The following is a 23,723-nucleotide window of genomic DNA, read 5'->3' on the forward strand; positions in this document are numbered from 1 at the left end:
ATGATTCAACAATTCTGTACATTTCTTAGTACTCATCAAAAGTAAGTGTACTCTTGATCTCCTTTATCTGTTTTACTCCTCCCCCCACCCACCTCCCCTCTGGCAATCACCAGTTTGTTCTCTGTATTTAAGAGTATGTTTTTAGTTTGTCTTTTTTAAATTTGTTTTGTCTCTTACATTCCACATATGAGTGAAATCATATGGTATGTTTCTTTTTCTGTATGACTTATTTCACTTAGCAGTATACCCTCTAGGTCCATCTTTGTTGTTACAAATGGCAAGAGCTCATTCTTTTTTATGGCTGAGTAATATTCCACTATTATATATATGTGTGTGTGTATCTATATCTATATCTATCTATATCTATACTTATATCTATCTTTATCCATTCATCTTTTTCCACATCTTTATTCACTTATCTATCGATGGATACTTGGGTTGCTTCCATACCTTGCCAGATCTTGGCTATTGTAAATAATGCTGCAGTAAACATAGGGGTGCATATATCTTTTCAAATTAGTGTTTTTGTTTTCCTTGAATAAATACCCAGTAGTAGAATTACTGGATCATAGGGTAGTTCTATTTTTAACTTTTTGAGGAAACTCCATACTGTTTCCCACAGTGGCTGCACCAATTTGTATTCCCATCAAAGTGCATGAGGGTTCGTTTTTCTCTACATCCTTGTCAACACTTGTTGTTTCTTCTATTTTTGATTTTAGCCATTCTGACATGTGTGAGGTGATATCTCATTGTGGTTTTTATTTGCATTTTCCTGATGATGAGTGATGTTGAGCATCTTTTCAAGCATCTGTTGGCCATCTGTAGGTCTTCTTTGGAAAAATGTCTGTTCAGGTCCTGTGCCCTTTTTTAAATTGTATCTTTTTTTTTTTTGGTGTTCAGTTGTATAACTTCTTTATATATTTTGGATATTAACCTATTAATGGATATGTCATTTACAAATACCTTCTTTATTCAGTAGGTTTTCTTTTTGTTTTGTTGATGGTTTCCTTTGCTGTGCAAAAGCCTTTTGTTTTGGTGTAGTCCAAATAACTTAGTTTTACTTTTGTTTCCCTTGCCTGAGGAGACTTATCTAGAAAAATGTTTCTATGGCTGATATCAAAGAAATTATTGCCTATGTTTTCTTCTGGGATTTTTATGATTTCAGGTCTCACATTTAGGTCTTTAATCCTTTATCCTTTATCGTTTAAAATGAAGTTAACTTCATTTTGACAAGGATTTCAAACAACCCACTCAAATAGTAAGAAATAAAGTAACCACAAATGGCTATTGTGTTTTTCCTAATAAAAGCAGCAGTTGGGGGGCATCTGGGTGGCTCAGTCCATTAAGCATCCAACTTTGACTTTGGCTCAGGTCATGAGCTCACAACAGGGAGTTTGAGCCCTGCTGAGAGTGCAGAGCCTGCTTGGGATTCTTTCTCTTTCCGTCTCTCTCTGCCCCTCCCGTACTTGTGCATCCCAGAAGTTGTTCAAAATGATTTTTTTTTCCTACTTATGCCTAATAGTAGAACCTCTATCCCAGGTGGTCTCCCAAGGATCTTTTTCTTATTAACAACCTTAATTTAAGTTGTATTTTCTATTCTTCACTTTCTGCACTTTATTGCACTGATTGTATATTATCTTGTTACTTTGTTAAATCTCCCATTAAAAAAAAATTTTTTTTAACATTTATTATTGAGAGAGATACACAGAGCATGAGCAGGGGAGGGGCCAAGAGATGGAGAGACACAGAATCTGAAGCAGGTTCCGGGTTCTGAGCTGTCAGCACAGAGCCCGACGCTGGGCTCGAACCCACAAACTGCGAGATGATGACCTGAGCCGAAGTTGGACGCTTAACCGACTGAGCCACTCAGGTGCCCCTAAATCTCCCATTTCTAAAGCAACAAGAAATAAATGATTTGTAAGAGAAAGTATGTATACTTTCTTATCTTTCACCCCTTTAGTTACAACCTACCAATTGCTTACTCAAACTTACACTTTCCATAACTGAAGAGTTATTTTGACAGGTTTTACTATCTACTCTTTAGCTTTTCTAGTCCGTAAGGATAAGTAGAAGCCTTAATCCTTATGTTTACCCAGGCATTTGCAGAATTCAAGGACAGCTATCCAAGTTGGCTAATGGCTTTGTACTTTAAAAAGAATCTGGTTAGGGTTCAGTGCTTATAATCACTCAATGCATTCAATGCATTGTTAGTCATTGCATTCCATAGTTTTTCTTTGCCAGCCCCTCCTTACAGAATTATTCTCTAGTTTTCTTCTGGGGATTGACCTTTCCCCCACTTTGAGTCTATGAGATCTCAGTGCACTATGATCCCTGTATCAGAGCCCAAGATCAAGATCCTTGAGCCATGACCCAGGCCCAAGACAATCTGCACATGTGTTCCGGAGGTAAGTACTTCACCTAACCCAGTACAGTCCGAGCACGTTTCGGGATATTTGTTAATGCTACCAGCAGATATATTTTTCTTCTCCCTTGAATATGAACTTAAGGGTCTGTGAGGCTGGGATTTCTGCAGCCATCTCATAAGCATGAAGGGATTCTCTGTCTGAGGACGGAGCCAGCCTGAAAGACACGGAGCTGAAAGAGAAAGCGGAACCCACGCCTAATTACTTGAACAAAAAATTAACTTTGTGCTCAAGCCCATTTGAATGAATCTTTCTGTTACTTATAACCAAAAGAATCTTTTTTTTAAAAAAAAAAGCTTATTTATTTATCTTGACAGAGAGAGAGAACGAGTGGAGGACAGGCAGAGAGAGAGGGAGAGAGAGAGACAGAGAGAGAGAGAGAGAGAGAGAGAGAGAGAGAGGAATCCCAAGGGGGCTTCTGATCATCACAGGGCTCAGTCTCACAAACTGTGAGATCATGGGCTGAGCTGAAATCAGGAGTCAGACACTTAATCCTACAGGAGAAAACAGGCAGCAACCTCTTTGACCTTGGCCACAGCAACTTCTTGCTTGACATACCTGTGGAGGCAAGGGAAATAAAAGCAAAAATGAACTATTGGGACCTCATCAAGATAAAAAGCTTCTCAAAAATAATATAAAAACAGGGAGGGGGACAAAACATAAGAGACTCTTAAATATGGAGAACAAAAAGAGGGTTACTGGAAAGGTTGTGGGGGGGATGGGCTAAGTGGGTAAGGGGCATTAAGGAATCTACTCCTGAAATCATTGTTGTACCATATGCTAACTAGGATGTAAATTAAAAAAATAAATTAAAAAATGGTTAAAAAAAAGAAACACAAAAAAAAGATAAAAAGCTTCTGAACAGCAAAGGAAACATTCAACAAAGCTAAAAGGCACCTGATGGAATGGGAGAAGATATTTGCAAATGACATATTGGTTGGTATCCAAAATCTGTAGAGAACTTACCAAACTAAACACCTAAACAACAAATAACATACTGAAGAAATGGGCAAAAGACATGAATACACACTTTTCCAAAGACATCCAGATGGTAACAGACCCATGAAAAGATGCTCAACATCACTCATCATCAGGGAAATACAAATCAAAACCACAATGAGATATCACCTCACACCTGTCAGAATGGCTAAAATTAACAACTCAGGAAACAACAGATGTTTGTGAGGATACAGAGAAAGAGGAGCCCTTTTTAACTGCTGTTGGGAATGCAAACTGGTGTAACCTCTCTGGAAAACAGTATGGAGGTTCCTCAAAAAACTTAAAAAATTACCCTATGACCCAGCAATTGCACTACTAGGTAATTATCCACAGGATACAAAAATGCTGATTCGAAGGGGCACATGTACCCCAATGTTTATAGCAATGTCATCAACAAGAGCCAAATTATGGGAAGTCTGGGCGGCTGGCCGGGCCATCCGAGTGTCCATGGGGCTCCAAGTCCCCGGCCCCACCCGCCCTCAGTTGTGGTCAGACTCCTCCTCCTCTGCTTCATGAAGCCACTTGAAGAAGGCTGTGACAGATTTAAGGCTACGCCCTTGCCCTGTTGCTCAGCGGGTCCTTGCTACTCTCCCAGCTATAGAAGGCCTCCTCTTCCACCATGTCCTCGTCATACAGCACATCAAAGAACATCCGAAGCAAGCTGGCGGGCTGTTCTAAGGTCACTACAAGGGCCTGGAGGGCATAGAGCGCCTGCAACTCCTTCTGTTCATCACATAAGTATTTCTGTAGCAGTTTCGCTCAAGCTTTCAGCACCGCCACATCCACTCGGAGGGGCGTCTCAAAGAGAATTGCAGAAGAGCAGACAGCTGTCATGAGGGCAAGAACCAGTGTGTTGGATGCTACCTGCTGCTGACTCAGGTTGGCCTCTATCCAGTCAAACACCCGCTGGTTACTGCTGCCCTCCTTCAGCAGCTTCTCCAGCTGTCTGCTCAGCTTCTCAGAGGAGAGCATCCTCTGGCCAGGGGCTTCAGACTCCTCGCCCAAGGTGTACTCCACCTTCTGTTCAGCGATGAATGCCCTGACGTCCTGGCCTTCAGGTAGAAATTCTTTCCAGCTGAGTCCAGCTTCTCGCCCCAGCATCCCCACCTTTTTGGGACCCATGCTTTTACACAGAAGCCCCAGGATGTCCAGCAACAGAGAAGCAGCTTTGCCCAGGGGTCTCAGAGGTTTTGTAATCTCCCTGAACAGCTCCCCCATAGGTCCTCCACCTTCCTGCAGAATGGGCGTCACGAGTTCTGCTCGGTAGAGCCACACATGGCGGGGGGGGGGGGGGGTGGTCAATTTCCATGTCTTCAGCCAATTCGAGGATTTCATACAAACCTTGGTAGTACTGAGCAGTGGAGAGGTGCCCAGCAAAGAGCAGCTGGTGCAGCAGCCGCCCCATATGCCCACGAGCGATGGTGCTGAGCTCCAGTGTCGACTGGATGCCATGCGGCACAAAGGTGAAGAGCAAGGAGGAAGAGCTCCTGTACGCACTGCGCTGCCTCCTTCATGTCATTGAGATGGAGATATTCTTCAATAATGGCCTTGGATTTCTTTTTCCAGCTCTTCCTCAGAGAGCACAGCCTTTGGGGGGCTCGCCGGGGGCAGGGTGGCTTCTCGCTTCACAGCATCCCGCCCACAGTCCCCATCCTCCGTGAGGCTAGCTGCCTTGCGTGGTCCCTCAGGCTGGGAGGGCCACTCTCTACTCCGCTCTTCCTCTTCCTGGCTGAAGCTCCGCTTGGTGGCAGGTGTCCGAGAGCGATCGAGCCGGTCTCCACGCTCACTTCCCCATTCACTCCGCTCTAGGCGGTCTCCCCGGTCTTCAGCTTTCTCACCTCTTTCCCGGCTCAAGCTACTCCTCTGTACCACACGTCTGCTATCTGTGTTTTCTGTAGGTACTGCTTGTTGAAGGGCTGAGAAGCCGTTCAAGGTACTAGTAGCTGGACGAGCAGCTGCTGGTGCTGCGTCAGAGGGCTTGGCCCCTGAGCCTCCACTGCTGCCCTTGCCGCAGCTCGATCGCCCGCCAGGTGCAAAGAGCTGGTTGTGAGAATCAATGGAGCCAGGCTTCGTGATCTTGGTGAGCCGTGAGGTGTCAGTAGGTGTCAGCAAGGCTGCCCTTGCCGATGGGGACTGTGTTCCAGCCACCATCATCCACAAGTGGGAGGCCTCGGCTAATGGGTGGGCCTGGAGGGCCACCCCCACGCTTGTCACTGCCCTTGACCATTAGCTGCTGCGCTTTTACATGCTCCCAGTGCTCCTCCATCTCAGCCTCCTTGTGGATCTGGTCTTGCAGCATGGTCTTGGGACCCTGGTCCCCACGGCGTGGCACCCAATTGCTCCATCGCAGATCCAGCACATCTTGCAGCATAAAGTGGATTCGGGATGAAGTCTTCTTTTCCTTAATGATTTTTTCCGTCTGGTTGAAATACTGATCCATTCGGGGCTTGGCTTTTTCAAAGTCCAGATCTTTGCCAATGGTAGTGAGCAGACAACAAAGGCATTCAAGAGACTCTTCATCATGGTTCTTAAGTAGTTGAACCACACAGCCATGCGTTATTGCCTCCGTTAACATCTTCAGCTTAAACGACTCCCCAATAAACTTGATATTCCCTAACGAGCGCCGCCAGGCTATGTCTCGAGCCTCTTCCAACTCTTCCTTCAGGCGTCCTCGTTCTTCTGCCGTAGCAGCTTCATCCATTTCTTTTTGCTTCTTCTCAAAAACCTCATCATCATCTTTGTCTTTCTCAAACTCCTTCTGACATGGATTCAACAACAGTTTTCGGGAGTTCACAGTCACTGTTGGCTTTTCTGTAGTGGGCACTTTCAGCACCGTGAGGCAGCGGCACATGTTAGCAAAGGCCACAGAGAAGCTGGGCTCTGAAATGGCCTTGTCGAAGATGAGGTCAGTGAACCCTTTGAGGCGTTCCTCAGTGTCGATGGCCCGCTGTGTCACCTGCTTCATCAGCTGCTGGAACATCTGGGGTGTCAGCTTATTCAGTATGGAGCGCACCCTGCGGAACAGGTCCTGGGTTTTGCTTCCATCAGCATCCTCTTCCCCTCGATCTTTATCAGTAGCCGTCCGCTTGCTGCTGGGTTTTTAAAAGTTTTTATTTATTTATTTGAGAGAGAGAGATAGAGAGAGAGATTGAGAGAGAGAGCGCAAGCGGGGGAGGGGTGAGAAAAGGGGGACAGAGGATCTGAAGCAGGCACTGCACAGAGAGCAGGAAGCCTGATGTGGGGCTCAAACTCATGAACCATGAGATCGTGACCCGAGCTGAAGACAGATGCTTAACTGACTGAGCCACCCAGGCGTCCCTTTTTAAAGATTTTTAAAATGTTTTTTATTTATTTTGAGAGAGAGAGCGAGTATAAGCGACCACGAGTGGGGAAGGGGCAGAGAGGGGAGAATATCTCAATCTGGCTCTGTGATGACAGCACAAACTGTGAGATCATGACCTGAGCTGAAATCAAGACTAGGATGCTTAACCGACTGAGCCACCCAAGCACCACACTCCTATTACAATCTAACTTGGATCAGTGAATGGGGAAAAAATCTCTGCTCCACAGAGTCATTCACAGAACCCAGGCTCCTGCCAAGCTGTGGCTTCACCATCCTCTGGGGCCTCAAATCCTCTACTGGATCCTGTGTATCTAATGGCAGGCCAAGGAGTAGAGTGAGTGTGGAGAAGAGAGGCTTATGTGCCAGGTTTTAGCCCCCAAAGAGGGGGCTTCTGCCACATTCCATTGGCCACAACTCAGTTCTCTGCTAGCCCATCCTACCAACTGCAAGAGAGCAGAGATCTGTGATCTAGTGGTGTGTCCTGGAAGAGGAGAAACTTGAACATCGATAAGAACTAGCTTTCTCTGTGCCACCCTCTGAGCCCCAAGTTTTCTTCTGAACAGAAAAATTAGTAATTGCTATTTGCCAGCACTTTATGACGATTGAATGAGGCGACAGGTGTGGACATACTTGGTGAAGTGCTAATCAAATGCTAGTTATGAATACTCCTGGGTAATTTTGTCCCTTTACCTCTGCATTTCATCTGTGAAATGTGTAGATTGATATGCTTTCTAAGAATCCTTCCCAACCCCGAGACGCTTAGATTCTGTAGTTCTTTTAAACTTTCATCAAGCAAATGCCTCTCTGACTTTGCATTGGTGCCTTAGGATTCTACACATGATTCTACAACCCAGTCCCCCCGCCCCCAAACCCTCCTTCACTGCTGTAATATTGCCCATGTTCTTTCGGAGTCATAACCTCATTCTCATCCCATGTTAATTCTGTTCGTTCTAACTGGATAAAAGATCATTTTTTGCCTTCCTGTTACATCAGCCAGTTCCAGCCTGCTAGATTTCTTAATTTAGGAAGAAACTTGTAGATGTGGGGAAGGGAACCTAAGAAAGCATTCACCAGATTTGAAATATTCAAAACACACATGATTACTTTAATCCTGTCTTGAAAGATCCTATGTAATAGTCATTTGGTTCAATCTAATTCCTTTGTCTGCGGTTGCCTTAGTTCTCTTAGCCCAGTGTCCCAGCTTTTTTGCTCCGGCTAAATTCCCTTTGCACAATTCCTGGGGGATGTCAGCGAGGAGAGGTCTGAATTCTCCTTTTTTAAAGGCTGATGAGGGGCTGATATGCCCCTCAGGAGTATTCTGGCTTCTAGGTCAGTCACATAAAGCAGAGGTAACTGGTCTACCTACTTCCATTCTAGGCCTTTCTTACCCTTCTCCAGACCACAGCCAGAGGGCTCCTTTCACATTTCAAATCTCCTATTACTCCTGTGGTTAAAACACTTTGCTGTATGTATTATACTTTAAAAAAAATAGTAAGTTTGATGTATATTATACAAATAACACAATGTACAGATGTTCAGTACAGTTTGAGGAGTTTTGATAACTGAATATGCCTGTGTGAAATCACCACCCCAAATAAGATATAAACATTTCTTTCTTTCTCTTTTTTCATTTCTTTTTGCCTCAGAAAGTTCTCTTGCCCCCTTTTTTCCAGTCATTGGCCCCCTGCCTAGCCTCCACTCCCAGAGGCAACCACTTTCTGATTTTCATCACCACAGATTAGTTTTGCCTGGTTTTGGATTTGATACAAATATAATCACACGGTATGGACTTTTGTGCCTATTTTTACTCAATGTAAGTTTTTTGAGAGTGTCCCATGTTGTTGTGTGTTCATTCTTTTAAGTATGAGTATATTCCACAGTTTATCCATTCTCTTGTTGATGGACATTTGGGTTGTTTTCAGTTTTAGGCTATTTTAAGGCTTCTATGAATATCTAAGTCCTCTGAGGATGTGAGTTTTCGTTTCTCTTGGGTAAATACCTAAGAGTGGAATTGTCACCAAGTAACATGGGGTTCAGCAATCTAAAGATCCATTTAGGATGAAGACCCAAACCCTGCGTGGCCCTGATCACCTCTCTGCATGCACCCCCTTCTGCGTGCACCCCCTTCTCACTGAGCTTTGGTCCCTCTGTCCATGCTCTTCCCTCTGCCAGAAACACACTTCCTTCCCACAGCTGCCTACCTTCCAATCGGGCCATTCTTGTCATAGGCATTCACAGCTCTGTGTCTGTGATGCCCCAGAACTTACCAAGCCTGAAGTTTTATGTTTCTGGGCACAATCATTTGTTTACTGTTTGCCTCTCACTCAGCAGCAAGCTCCATGAGGGCAAGTTATCTGCCCATTTTACTCACACAATGCCCCGCCTGGTTTCTAGCCTGTACTAGCCTGTACTGAGCATCCAGTACTCATTGGCGGGTGAATGAATCATGGCCATTCTGTACCCACCACAGATTCTGTTCTCCACTTTGGTAAAAAGCCCTTTTGGTCAGCCAGAGAAGGAACTGTGCCCTCATCAGGGATTTTCCAACAGTCTGGACTCAGTGAGAGGGGGAAACACCCAGGCAATCAGTTGTGTTCAGGCTGCCTGACTCCCAGGAAAGAGAAAAGCTTGAATTTCAATCTTACTAGCTGTTTTCCTAAGCAGACCATTATCAAAACAAAATTCCTGCTTAAAGGGGCTTCTGATCCAAGTAAGATAACAAGGCAACACAGGTAGCAAATACGCTGCCTCGAACTAGACCAAAGGGGACTTGCTCCTGGTTTTGTTTCCCCTAGATTTTCTTTTTGAGCACCATGTCCTGGGGGCATTCTCAAGGTGGCACTGGTTTTCTTGGAAGGCAGAAGTTTTTCTTGGTAGACAGGAAAATGAAGTTATTCCAGAAAATATTAGAGGACAGAGAACTAGGCGATGAAATTTACTTCTACATTGAAAAGCACCCCTGTGAGGTATTTTTACCGTTTGACTTGCCAGAGCAGAGATGCTGATAGCTAGGAAGGCTCATTTCCCCAATGTGGGCTGCGATTGTGAGCAAGGCCATTCAGGGGTGTGTTTAGGATACATTGTCACTCCCTCCTCCTCAGAGGCCCCAATACGAACGGTAATGATTACTATAACCTTACATTCCTTTGTATGATTCTGTATTTCTCGTGGGTGATTTCCTCCCCAGGTTGACTTCTCATCTGCCTAGAGTGATAATAACGAGCCGAGTAAATGGATACTCTTTCTTCTGTGAGTGTTTTGGCTTTGCAAAAAGAGTGCAGAAATGTGATCCTAGACAATGGGTATGGTACAGAAAGGACTAGAGGTATTCAAGAAAACAACCTGATTACTTTTATTGCCATTATTTTAGGAATCAGCAAACCTCTACAGAAGGAATTGAATACGCTCTCCTGTCTTTAAATGGGGGTGGGTGATTCTTCAGTTGAAGAGGATTTGAGGAAGTCAAAGGTGATAATATGCATTAGAAAGTCTGCCAGAAATATTTGTCAAGAAACTCAAGTGTTCATACCCTCCAATCTAGTAATTCCACTCGTAGACGTCTGTCCTGTAGAATTAATCATAGATATGGACAAGTGTCTATTACAAGGAGGATCATTGCTGCCTTACTTATAATAGGGAGAAATTGGAAATGGTCTAAATGTTTAACAAAACCAGAATGGCTAAATAAATTCTCAGGTCTGCTTATTATAAAATATTATGATACTAAATCATGTTTGCAAAGAGATTTAATAACATGGGAAGATTCTCTGGCCAACTAATCTTTCACAAAGTAGGAAAGAATATCCAATGGAATAAAGACAGTCTCTTCAGCAAGTGGTGCTGGGAAAACTGGACAGCGATATGCAGAAGAATGAACCTGGACCAGTTTCTTACACCATACACAAAAATAAACTCAAAATGGATGGAAGACCTAAATGTAAGACAGGAAGCCATCAAAATTCTCGAGGAGAAAGCAGGCAAAAACCTCTTTGATCTTGGCCACAGCAACTTCTTACTCAACCAACACGTCTCTGGAGGCAAGGGAAACAAAAGCAACAATGAACTCCTGGGACCTCATCAAAATAAAATCTTCTGTACAGCGAAGGAAACAATCAGCAAAACTAAAAGGCAACAGACCAAACGGGAAAAGATATATGCAAACGACATATCAGATAAAGGGTTAGTATCCAAAATCTATAAAGAACTTATCAAACTCAACACCCAAAAAACAATCCAGTGAATAAATGGCCAAAAGACATGAATAGACACTTCTCCAAAGAAGACATCCAGATGGCCAACCGACACATGAAAAATGCTCAACATCACTCATCATCAGGGAAATACAAATCAAAACCACAAGGAGATACCACCTTACACCTGTCAGAATGGCTAACATTAACAACTCAGGCAACAACAGATGTTGGCGAGGATGTGGAGAAAGAGGATCTCTTTTGCACTGCTGGTGGGAATGCAAGCTGGTGCAGCCACTCTGGAAAACAGTATGGAGGTTCCTCAAAAAACTAAAAATAGAACTACCCTATGACCCAGAAATTGCACTACTTGGCATTTATCCACAGGATACAGGTGTGCTGTTTTGAAGGGACACATGCACCCCCATGTTTATAGCAGCACTATCAGCAATAGCCAAAGTATGGAAAGAGCCCAAATGTCCATTGATGGATGAATGGATAAAGAAGACGTGGTATATATGTATACACACACACACACACACACACACACACACACACAATGGAGTATTACTCGGCAATCAAAAAGAATGCAATCTTGCCATTTGCAACTATGTGGATGGGACTGGAGGGTATTATGCTAAGTGAAATTAGTCAGTCAGAGAAAGACAAAAATCGTATGACTTCACTCATATGAGGACCTTAAGAGACAAAACAGATGAACATAAGGGAAGGGAAACAAAAATAATATAAAAACAGGGAGGGGGACAAAACAGAAGAGACTCATAAATATGAAGAACAAACTGAGGGTTCCTGGAGGGGTTGTGGGAGGGGGGATGGGCTAAATGGGTAAGGGGCACTAAGGAATCTACTCCTGAAATCATTGTTGCACTATATGCTAACTAATTTGGATGCAAATTTTTAAAAATAAAAAATAAAATTTAAAAAAATAACATAGGAAAATTCTAGTGAAAGAAGTACCTAGAACAAGGCCTGAAATATTGTAGGCACTCAGTAAATATTTGTTTCATCAATACATGACTGGATTACTGCCAGAGAAATGAAGATTAACATTTAAAAAATTTTTTTAATGTTTATTTATTTTTGAGAAAGAGAAGAGGTGGGGGAGGGAGAGAGAGACAGATGGAGAGCAAGCAGGGGAGGGGCAGAGAAAGACAGAAACAGAATCTGAAGCAGGCTCCAGGCTCTGAGCTGTCAGCACAGAACCTGATGTGGGGCTTGAACCCACAAACTGTGAGATCATGACCTAAGCTGAAGCCAGACACTTAACCGACTGAGCCACCCAGGTGCCCCTGAAGGTTAACACTTTTAAAAACTATAGGTAGGGTTAACACTCCTGGAAAGGCATTTTATTTATTTATTTATTTATTTATTTTTAAAAAAATTTTTTTTCAACTTTTTTTATTTATTTTTGGGACAGAGAGAGACAGAGCATGAACGGGGGAGGGGCAGAGAGAGAGGGAGACACAGAATCGGAAACAGGCTGCAGGCTCCGAGCCATCAGCCCAGAGCCTGACGCGGGGCTCGAACTCACGGACCGCGAGATCGTGACCTGGCTGAAGTCGGACGCTTAACCGACTGCGCCACCCAGGCGCCCCTGGAAAGGCATTTTAGAGGGGGAAAAGAAGATAAAAAAATAGATCCCCCCGCCCCCACAAAGAAAGACCACCAACAAAAAACTTGATCTTGAATCTAAGTCAATGGAAAAACCTCTCTTCTGAGACATTGTAGTGTGTTTCACTAAAATGAGATTCTGTTAACCTACTAGTTCTTGGGCAACTATTCGTGTGTGTGTGTGTGTGCACTAAAAATTTTTCTGAGATGTTAGTTTGAGGGACTTTTCGAATTTAAAAGAATTTAATACTTTTACCGTTTTGTTAGGTGAAGAGTTGGAAATATTTTTATCTCATTAAACGGCTTCAATTCCAAACACCCAGACAGAGCACCTGCCACATAAGCCTGTTTCCTACTCTTGTCCTCTAAGGTTAAGACTGGCAGCTGTGGGCGTTCTTGAAAGTGTGTGCCTTGTAGATTTTAGCTCATTTTGAAAAACTGGCTCATTGCCATTCTGCACTCCAGCTTGTGATACTTAAATAGGAGATTGAACTGAGCCAGATATAAAAGGGAGAGAGAGGGAGAGAGAGAAAGAGTGCGTGTATAAGGTGACAGTGGGGAGAGGCCCCAGAAAGAAAACTAACAAAGATATATGAGTTGGAATCCATACTCTGAGCCAAGGGCTGCACTTGTTGAGTGGAAATTGGGGGTCCTCCTACAACATGAATGTTTCAAAACTGAGATCAGGACAGAAGCATCATCAATACCCAAGGACATCTTGAGGGATATGTAAGTTCTTTTTTTTTTTTTAAGTTGATTTATTTTGAGAGAGAGAGAGAGAGAGAGAGAGAGAGAGAATCCCAAGCAGGCTCTGCATTGTCAGCACAGAGCCCCACGCAGGGCTTGAACTCACAAACTGTGAGATCAGGAGCTGGGCTGAAGTAGAACGCTTAACCGACTGAGCCACCTAGGTGCCCCTGAAGTGAAAAGCACTGTGCTTCATGGCGTGGGAAGACTCGGCTTTATGAAGTGAAAGAAAGCATTATAATTTTAGAAACATTCTTTGAGAAAATAATACAATTTTAGGATAGAATACTGCAACAAGGAGACACAACAGTGCTTAAGAAACATTTAAATATATCCACTAAACCCTACAACATGTATCCCCAAGCTAACTTTCCTTCAGCTAGATCCCATAATGTCTAAGGCCATTTCAAAGCTCTCTGACAGGAGGGAGATTGTGATGGAAGGAAAGTCGGAGAGCAAAGACAGAGGTCTTAACTGATCGTGGTTAAAATACCATAAATTTGCAAATGTAACAAAAACATGTGCCCTTGTGAACACGTTGTTGGGGCTCCTTCTCAGGCCTTGCCAAGTTAGGGGCCTTGAAACTCAAGCTTCATTAACTTTGAGAGAAATCCTCCTCTGACCAGCCCCACCCCTCCTAGCATTTTTCTGCAGATTAAATCCGACTAAACTTAAAGGCAGCCAGTGGGATGAGTAGAAGGCAGAAATTATAGAAAGATCATAGTGGGGACTCATATTCCTCTTGCAAATATCAAGCCCTCAGACTGGGAGAGGATGAAGGACACGTTAGGTCTTCGGGAAGATACATAAAGGAATCTTTGGGCTGACAGGCCTCCAGAGGTAAGCATTAGCACAGACTGGAAAGTAAGGCTGTTTCAACTCAGTGGAGAAGAGAAAATGACCTAGGAGGGCAGGGGGGTTATTTGGAGGTAAGAGAGCAAGGAGACAGTGTCTTGCCCAGATGCCTTAGTTTGGGATCTACAAGGAATACTCTCACTGGGCACTCAGTGCTGGCCTTGCAATTCCCTCCAGGCTGGCCAATGGAAAACTTGCACCAAGTTTCTCTGGAGAAGGCTACACGTAGGAAACAAAACAAAACAAAACAAAAACCAAGGTTGACTTTTCGGTGAACCTTAAATACTGGGCCGAGCCAGGCGTTGGGGGTGAGTCGTGGATGGAGGGTTGATGAAGGACGCACCTGCAACTCCAGGAATCCCGTGGCAGCCACAGCAGAAACAGGGAGAGCGTTGAGTATCTGGTGTTGGGTGGGTGGAAGTGTGGCGGGCCGGGGGAGGGAGGCAGGGAAGACCCTTGAATGAAAGATAAAATCAGACCCTTTAGGTAAATTAAAAGTACAACGCATGTGAGAACACTCAGAAACGGAAGGAGGCAAATTAGATACATCAGAGGGGCTGCCTATGGGAAAGGGTTAGGAGTAAGAATCAGGGTTAAAAGAGAACACATTGCTCACTCAGTCACTCACTCAGTCCACAATAAACAAGAGAGGACCATGAAAACAACCAAACAAACAAAACACTCCAACAGCAATGAGAGAATGTCAGGGTTTTTTTTTTTGTTTTTGTTTTTGTTTTTTTTCAAAATGAGGAGAGTCCCAATAATAATGCTTGGTAGGGTGTGCGTGGAGTAGTTTCCGACTCTTGGTGGTTCCAAGATTGTGGGGCTTTAGGAAACAGGGGCTCCCTCTCATGCAGGAGAATCGAAGGGATATTTTTATTTTATTTTTATTTTTTATTTTATTTTATTTATCTGAGAGAGGCAGAGAGAGAGAGAGTGCACGAGCAGGGGAGGGGCAGAGGGAGAGGGAGAGAGAGAATCTTAAGCAGGCTTCAGGCCCAGTGTGGAGCCTGATACAAGGCTTGATCTGAGGACCATGAGATCATGACCTGAATGGAAATCAAGAGTTGGACGCTTCACCAACTGAGCCACCCAGGCGTCCCTAGAAGGGATATTTTTAAAAACTACTTTGTAGTTTTTGGGAAAACAATGATAATGCTTTTGTTTTTTAAAAAGATGCAAATAATACAGATTATTAAATGAGTTGAATCCACAGAAAGTACTTAAAAAGAATACCTGACACATAATAAGCCCTCAATAACTACTACAAAAATAACCTGAAATTCCACCACCCAGAGAGAACCACGATTATGATTTTGGTAAATGTCTTTTCTAGGAAATGTATCAATTAACTTACTTGTACATAAATGAGATCAAAGATCATTTCATGTCTAGGAATATAGACTATCCTTATGCTTTCTAAAGTCTAGTATGTATTCCATTGTACAGATGTTCTATAATTTATGTAACCTGCTCAAAGTCTAGTATGTATTCCATTGTACAGATGTTCTATAATTTATGTAACCTGCTCATAATCTGTGACATTGAAGATGCTTCCAATTTTTTATCACGATATGTAACATTGCTGGACCATGTACATATACCCGCCTCTTTGTACTTGTTTGAATATTCTCTTAGAGTAAGCTCCTAGAAGTGGAATAGTGGGGTCAAAGAATATGCACATTTGACATTTTAATACTGCCAAACTGCAGTACAGAAAAATTTGTTGATGTCTGTGCCCCCAGCAGTGGTGTGTGAGTATTCTGTTATCTCTCAACAAAGGGTGCAATTCTTTTCAATCTCTGGATACCTGCTGAGTGAAAAATACCTTATTGTCAATTATATTTGCTTTTTTGTTATGAATGTGATGGTTAATTTTATGTGTCAGTGTGGCTAGGCTTTGGTGCCCAGTTTTTTTGTCAAACCCTAGTCTAGATGCTGCTGTGAAAGCATATTTTAGAGGAGATTAACATTGAAATCAATAGCTCTTGAGTAAAGCAGACTACCCTCTGTAATGTGGTGGGCCTCATCCAATCAGTTGAAGGACTTCAGAGGAAAAACTTGGGTCAGTTTTTCCCTAGGTCTCCAGCCTGCTGTCCTGCCCTGCATGTTTTGGACTTGCCTGTCCCCACAATGGCATGAGCCACTTCCTTAAAATAAAGTTCAGTTTCTAAATATACACATATCTTGTTGGTTTTGTTTTTCTGGAGAACCCTAACTAATACAATCAGTGAAGTTGCCCACGTCAACTGTTTATTAGCCATCTATATTTCTTTTCTCTTTTCTTCCTTCTTTCCTCCTTTTCCTTCTTTCTTTTTCTCTTCCTTCCTCCTTCCTTCCCTTTCTTTCTTTCTTTCTTTCTTTCTTTCTTCTTTTCCTTCTTTCTTTCTCTTCCTTTTCTTTCCTTTCTTTCTCTTCCTTCTTTTCTTTCTTTCTTTCTTTTTTTCTTTCTCCTTCTTCCTCCCTCCTTCCTTCCCTCCCTCTCTCTTTTTCTTTCTTTCCTTCCTTCTTCCTTTCTTTCTCTTTCTTTCTTTCTTTCTTTCTTCTTTCTTTCTTTCTTTCTTTCTTTCTTTCTTTCTTTCTCTTCCTTCCTCCTTCCTTCCTTCCCTCTCTTTCTTTCTTTTCCTCTTTCTTTCTCTTCCTTTTTCTTTTCTTTCCTTCTTCTCTTCCTTCTTTTCTTTCTCTTTCTTTTTCTTTCTCTTTCTTCCTCCCTCCTTCCTTCCCTCCCTCTCTTTCTCTCTTACTCTTTCTTTCTCTTTCTTTCTTTCTTTCTTTCTTTCTTAAAATTATCTCCTCACCCTGTGTTGGGATCTTTTTCAGCCCCTCTGCTCATGCCTGACATGGGGCAATATGACCTAGGACCCTACCAAAGTGATGGCTTCTGCAGTATCCTCCCTGATTTTTTTGACAAAGGACTTCTACTACAAATGATTTAATGTAAATAAATAGATTGAATAAATAAAGCCAAGTAATGGAGGATGCCACTTCATTAAGGGAACTTACTTAAAAACCAGTTCCTCCTTCACCTATCAGTTAACAGCTGAACACAGAATTTCCTGTTGTTTTTCTTCTTTCCCCCTCATAGAGGTTGATGTCATCACAGCCACAAAGAAGAATGATTTCCTACAGCAATAGTGGATCTGTGACGGCATCGGGATTACAAAAGCTGGTAAGGAAATTTGCTATCAGTACTTATTATCAGAAATTACAAAGAAAATTAATTTTAAACTTTCTGGGAAAGGAGCTGTTCAGTGAAACTGGAAACTTCTGAATTTATTATATAAAGAAAGCCTATCTCCCATCTACCAGAGAAAGAATTTCCTACAACCTCAAAGGACCAAATATACAGGACTGGCGTAAGAAACAGATGGTCCTACTTTGGTAGGTTACTAATCTGTGCCAAAATGGTAACTACCTTCATCTTGGATAGGCTGGTGCCTGGACTATTTTTCAAGCACCAGACCTGCCCTGAGGAAGCTTTGAAATTTCCTGTTTTCGATGTCTTAGGTCAAATCTCCTAAGCAGTATTCCCCCCTCCACCACCCCCATTAGAATGGAAGCAGGATCGAGGCTCCTGGGTGACTCAGTCGGTTGAGCGTCCAACTCTTGACTCCAGCTCAGGTCATGATCTCACGGTTTGTGGGTTCGAGCCCCGCATCAGGATTCACACTGATGGTGTGGAGCCTGCCTGGGATTCTCCCTCTCCCTCTCTCTGCCCCTCCCCCACTGTCTGTCTCTCACAATAAGTAAACTTAAAAAGAATGGAAGCAGGATGTATTAGTTTCCTATGGCTGCTATAACAAATTATCACAAGCTCGGGTGGGGGGAGGAGGTTTAAAACAACAGAATTTATTTTCTCACAGTTCTGGAGGCCACAGGTCCCAAATCAAGGTGTCAGGAAATCACACCTGAACTATGCAAACTGGGCGGGGCAGCTGCTGCCAAGAAGAGCGATACTGTCATCAGAAGGAGGTGGACCCACGCGGCTGAGCAGGCTCATGGTGCAGAGGAAGGTGGGAAGTTCCATCTGGACATGCCGAGTTGTGACACAGCAGGTGAGACACCTGAGAGTGATGTCCCCTGTCCGTTAAATGTGGCAGTAGGTGTATCATTTTTAATTTTAGCAAGAATACTTTCAGTGGAGCGTGGAGCAAGGGGACTGCTGAAGGGAGCTGACGAATGGATGGGAACTGAGCAAAGTCGAAGCGGGGCTGGTCAGAAGCCAGAGAACTAGGGTCTCACCATGACGACAGTGTTGCTGAGGCAGCCTTTCAGGAGGCAATGCCCTAAAGCAGTAGTTCTCAAAGGCTGTAACCCAGATCAGTAGCATCAGGCAGCTGGGAATTTACTAGAAAAGCAAATTTTGAGGACCCATCCAAGACCTACTGAATCAAAACCTCTAGGGTGGAGACCTAAAATCTGTGTTTAACAAGCCCGCACGTGACCCTGATGTGGGTACTCCGGCCTCCGGAGCCTGGAGGAACCAACTTTGACAGAACTACTGGTGCCGTGTGCTCAGGGAGGCACACGTGTGTGGTAGTAACATGTTTACTCCAGCTGGGCTTGCTTGGAAGCAGGGAGTCTGGTTTGGGGTGGGGGTACATGGGGGTACGGGGCCTAAGGGCATGAATTTTTGGAAAGCAAGGCAGTGAGGAAAAGGACGGGTTCCTTCCCAGGGCAAGGTCCCTGCAGCTGGAGTGTGAAATACACCTGTTCTGATCTTTCAAGCAGATCAGCATCTTGACATCCTCCCACTCCAGAGCCAGCAGCTTTCTTGAAGGATGGGGCTAGTGTTCGGCTGAAGCTGTCACAGAGTGGCATTTCTCACAATATTTGAAGAGCCCCTGGGAAATGTTAACCAGAAACTCGGTTGGCTCTTTGACTTCAGTCTTTATGGTTGAAAACCTTTCTAAAATGGATCTGTCTTTTTGCCACTTTAGAGACTAGAATAACATCTAAAGTAGCAGAGTTGTGAAAGATTTATTATCTTTTACAATGCAGAGTGGGTTTAAGATGAGTGCTCTGATATTATCACTCTCACCCTCTTGCATTTCTGATTTGTTTCTGAGAGATTGGGGTGGATGGAGTTCCTGGTGACTGCTGGGATTTGCATGTGCCCCCCACCCGACAGTGCCTATGACACACTCTGCTATATGTGTCTGCCTCTGATGTCCCCTGAACAGCTGTGCATGAAAGTCATCTGTCCAGTGGGCAGATAACAGGAAGTATGGCACAGTGTGAATGCCACGAGGGCAGGGCTGGTTAGTTCATGGTTTGACCTTTAAATCCTGGAATTATAACAGTACCCAATAAGCATGTTGAATGCATGAAAGAACATGGTTATTGTAATTGGATTGGGGATCATTTTGGAATCTATAGGTCTTAGGGTTGCCATTCTGAGCATTAGTCCTCACTATCTGGGACCATAAATATAACATGTATAGACAGGACTGGCTACATAATTTGTGGGGACCAGTGCAAAATGAAAATTTAGAGCCCCTTATTCAAAAATTATTAAGAACCTCAAGACAGGGACAGCAGAACATTAAAGCAAATATGGGGTCCTTCTGAATGTGGGCCCCCATGCTCCTGCCTGAGTCCCATGAAGTCAGACCTAAAGGTAGGAGATGGAATGAAATTTTACTAATCCTGGTAACTTCTGGAAATAGCTTTCAGAAAATTTTTGCAGAAATCCTTGAAATGACCTTTTTATGTGGTTTTCTCTTTTTTTTCATGAAAGAAGAGGGCAATTTAAAGATGGAGGGTGTCTGGGGGTGCCTGGGTGGCTCAGTTGGTTAATTGTCTGACTTCAGCTCAGGTCATGATCTCGTGGTTTGCGGGTTCGAGCCCCACATTGGGCTCTGTGCTGACAGCTCAGAGCCTGGAGCCTGCTTCAGATTCTGTCTCCCTCTCTCTCTGCCCCTCCTCCCCTCAGTAAATGAACATTAAAAAAAAAATTTTTTTTAATGGAGGGTGTCTGTGATAGGACTGGATTATTCTAATTCTTCTCTTCCCCCTTGGAATGTGTCCAGTCTTTGCCATGATACTCTCTCTACCTTGCCCCTCCACCCCTCACCCCCCTACTGGAAAGACCAGAGTATATTTTCCCATCCACTGATGTTGGACTTGGCATATGGCTTATTTTGGCCAATGGAATATATTAGCGGACATGATATGAGCAGAGACTTTAAACATGCTCCTGTAGTTTGGCTTGACCGCTTGTCCTTCTGTCCTCTACCATGAGAACTGTCCCTGGGGTGCCTGGGTGGCTCAGTCAGTTAAGCGTCTGACTTCGGCTTAGGTCATGATCTCACCATTCATGAGTTCAAGCCCCGTGTCGGGCTCTGTGCTGACAGCTCAGAGCCTGGAGCCTATTTCCGATTCTGTGTCTCCCTCTCTCTCTGCCCCTCCCAGGCTTGTGCTCTGTCTCTCTCTCTGTCTCTCAAAAATAATAAATAAAAACGTTAAAAAAGAAGAAAGAAAGAAAGAAAGAAAGAAAGAAAGAAAGAAGAAAGAAAGAACTGCCCTTGGGTACCTTCTGGTCCAAGGACAGTGAGAGAAATGGGAGTGGACCCAATCTCCATCTGCGGCCCGAGGCAGAGCTGCCCCAGCAGCCCCACAGACCTGTGAGGAAGAAAAAGAAATGCTTCTGGTGTGCCACAGAGACTTGTGTCATTTCTTACACAGCATTCACAGCACAGAAGCCCCACTAATAACGTGTGCTTCGGGTGGATCCTAGCAAAAAGATATTTTATTGCAGTTTTTTAAGCTTCGGGGATGCCAAGAATGACAAAGGAGAGGCTGGAGAAGCAGTCAACATGCTGAACACTGGTGTGCATCCTGACGCTCAAAGCAAGCTGGCGAGTACCAAACGAAGTACTGAACAGTGCTAAGCTGGGTCGCATTAAAGAGATCTTATTTGAGTTGTCTTTGTTTTTTAGAGATTGTTAAGTGCCACATAGTAGCTCCCCGAAGGAGCAGCAGGAGGAAGGGGCCTCATTTTTAGGGACCCTCGTCCCATGTTTCCATAAAGTTGGGCACAGCAGCTACCGGCTCATCACCCCCAGCAGCAGGGAGGACTGTCACCGTATTTAACAGCCAGTGCAAAAGGCTCCAACCACTCAGGGAGAGGGCCCACTCTTGAGCTATGATCAGCTCTTTGGGGGATGAGGAGGGCCTCCCTTTTCCAAGAATTCCAGTAAGGTCCCAGACCCATCCTGTGAGGCAGGGTTATTGAGCTGGACTAATGCAGAATATATGGTCCGAGAGTGAAAGAGGGAGGTCTCCTGGGGCAGGTAGAATGAGGCTCCCAGAGACACATATCTCCTAACGCTGAGGAGCCGTGAACAGGCACAGAGGAATTAAGGTGGCTGGTCAGCTCCTTCACCCAGGGAGATTGTCCAGGTAAACCCGATACAGTCAACAGGATCGTTAAGTCAACGAACCAGTGCGAGAAGAGGACTTGGCCTGACAGGTTGCTGGCTTTGAAGGTGGAGGAATCCAGCCATGAGCCTAGGAATGTGAGCGTCTCTAGAAACTGGAAAAGACAAAGGAACAGATTGTTTCTGAGGGCCTCCTAGAGAAATTCAGCCCTGATGATACCTTGCCTTTTAGCTCAGCGCGACCTGTTTTGGACAACTGACCTCCGGAACTGTAAGGTAATAAATTTGCATGGTTTTCAGCCACTAAGTTAACGGTCACTTGTTATGGCAATGACAGAAAACCAATATATTCCCCAATAGAAAACCAGAATGCTCTTAGCAAAATGAGACGAAAATGCTAGCAGGCAAACAAAGAGGCCAGAGAAGATGTATAGTGGAGACTGGGTCTCCAGTATGTCTTGTTCTGTGGCTCTCTGGATCTTTCCCAGGGGAGACGGCAGAAACCATACTTTACAAAGTGGTATCTGTAGTGTCGTGCACCTGTTCCACAAAGCCGAAGCTCACAGCACCTGCGAGCAAGAGCGCACCCTAAGAGCACAGCCTAAGAGTATTACCTACAAAGGCACTCTGCAAAGACTTGAAACCTAGTTCCTTCACTTACCAGCTGGGTAACCCAAGGCAAGTTGCTTAACCTCTCTGTGCCTCATAAAAAGAGGATGATAAATATCAATCTGATCGAGTCTTTATGAGGATTGATGTCAATACATATAACTAAGCATCATCGTTGGCATACAACTGAGACTCGAACATTGTTGGCTGCTGTTACAACTAACGCTATGAGGCAGTATGTGTAATGATTTGTAAATCCTTGGGTCTGGAGCCAGGATTTGTAGGGTCAAAGTTGGCTCTGTCAGTTAGAATTTCTATGCTTGGGCAAGTCCTTTAACATCTATCAGGCCCAGTTTTCTCATGTGCAAAATGATGATATTAAAGTTACCTACCGGGTTGCCTGGCTTGCTCAGTCGGTAGCATGTGTGACCCTTGATCTGGGGTTGTGAGTTTGAGCCCCATGTTGGGTGTAGAGATTACTTAAAAATAAAATCTTTAGGGATGACTGGGTGGCTCAGTCGGTTAGGCATCCGACTTTAGCTCAGGTCATGATAAATCAGTTGGTGAGTCCGAGCCCCGAGTTGGGCTCTGTGCTGACAGCTCAGAGCCTGGAACCTGCATCAGATTCTGTGTCTCCCTCTCTCTCTGCCCCTCCCCTGCTCATGCTCATGCTCATGCTCATGCTCTGTCTCTCTCTCTCTCAAAAATAAACATTAAAAACTAAAAAACAAAAACAAAAACAAAATAAAATAAAAAATCTTTTAAAGAATATTATAAAGTGACTGGGGGAATATAAACACTGAGAAAATATCTCAGTGGATATTTGATGATATTAATGGTGAGATAATGGTAAGATGGTTATGTTTTTTAAAAAGCTCTTAGGTGTATAAAAATATATCAGATGGAATTAAAAAATTTTTGTTTAATATTGATTTTTGAGAGAGAGAGAAAGATAGAGTGTGAGCAGGGGAGGGGCAGAGAGAGAGGGAGACAGAATCTGAAGCAGCTCCAGGCTCTGAGCTGTTGGCACAGAACCTGGCACAGGGCTCGAACTCACAAACCACGAGATCATGACCTGAGCTGCAGTCAGATGCTTAACCGACTGAGCCTCCCAGGCGTCCCTGGAATTTTTTTTTTTAAACAAGAAAACAGGGGCACCTGGGTGACTCAGTCGGTTAAGTGTCCGACTCTTGATTTCGGCTCAGGTCATGATCTCACAGTTGTGGGATGGAGCCCCATGTCAGGCTTTGCTCTGACAGCAGCGAGTCTGCTTGGGATTCTCTGTCTCCCCATCTCTCTCTGCCACCTCTCTCTCTCTCAAAATAAATAAGCATTAAAAAATGAAAATAAAATTGCCTCGCTCATAGAGCTGTGTTGGGGCATTAATCAATGAATACATTTGAAGTCCTAGAACAATGCCTGACAGATCCAATCAGTGTTATCTATCCTAATTACTGTTACCAGTAGTACAGGGTCACATAACTCTGGATGCTTAATAACTAAGCAATCACCACCACAAAGTCAGTGGCCCCTCACGGGATCA

At 43.9% G+C, this 23,723-nt stretch overlaps 1 protein-coding gene across 1 annotated transcript; it reads right to left on the minus strand.

Annotated features, from left to right (window-relative positions):
- Positions 1–3,901: 3,901 nt before the first annotated feature.
- On the minus strand, positions 3,902–8,982 carry LOC125170665 (eukaryotic translation initiation factor 4 gamma 1-like). Its single transcript, XM_047867341.1, is given in 7 exon segments — positions 3,902–3,986; positions 3,988–4,700; positions 4,702–4,906; positions 4,908–4,981; positions 4,983–5,528; positions 5,530–6,488; positions 8,967–8,982. Coding segments are annotated over 7 exon segments (2,598 nt in total).
- Between the last annotated feature and the right edge of the window lie 14,741 nt (positions 8,983–23,723).

This window comes from Prionailurus viverrinus, chromosome B4 (genome assembly GCF_022837055.1).
Source record: "Prionailurus viverrinus isolate Anna chromosome B4, UM_Priviv_1.0, whole genome shotgun sequence".
In the NCBI taxonomy this organism is placed as follows: domain Eukaryota; kingdom Metazoa; phylum Chordata; class Mammalia; order Carnivora; family Felidae; genus Prionailurus; species Prionailurus viverrinus.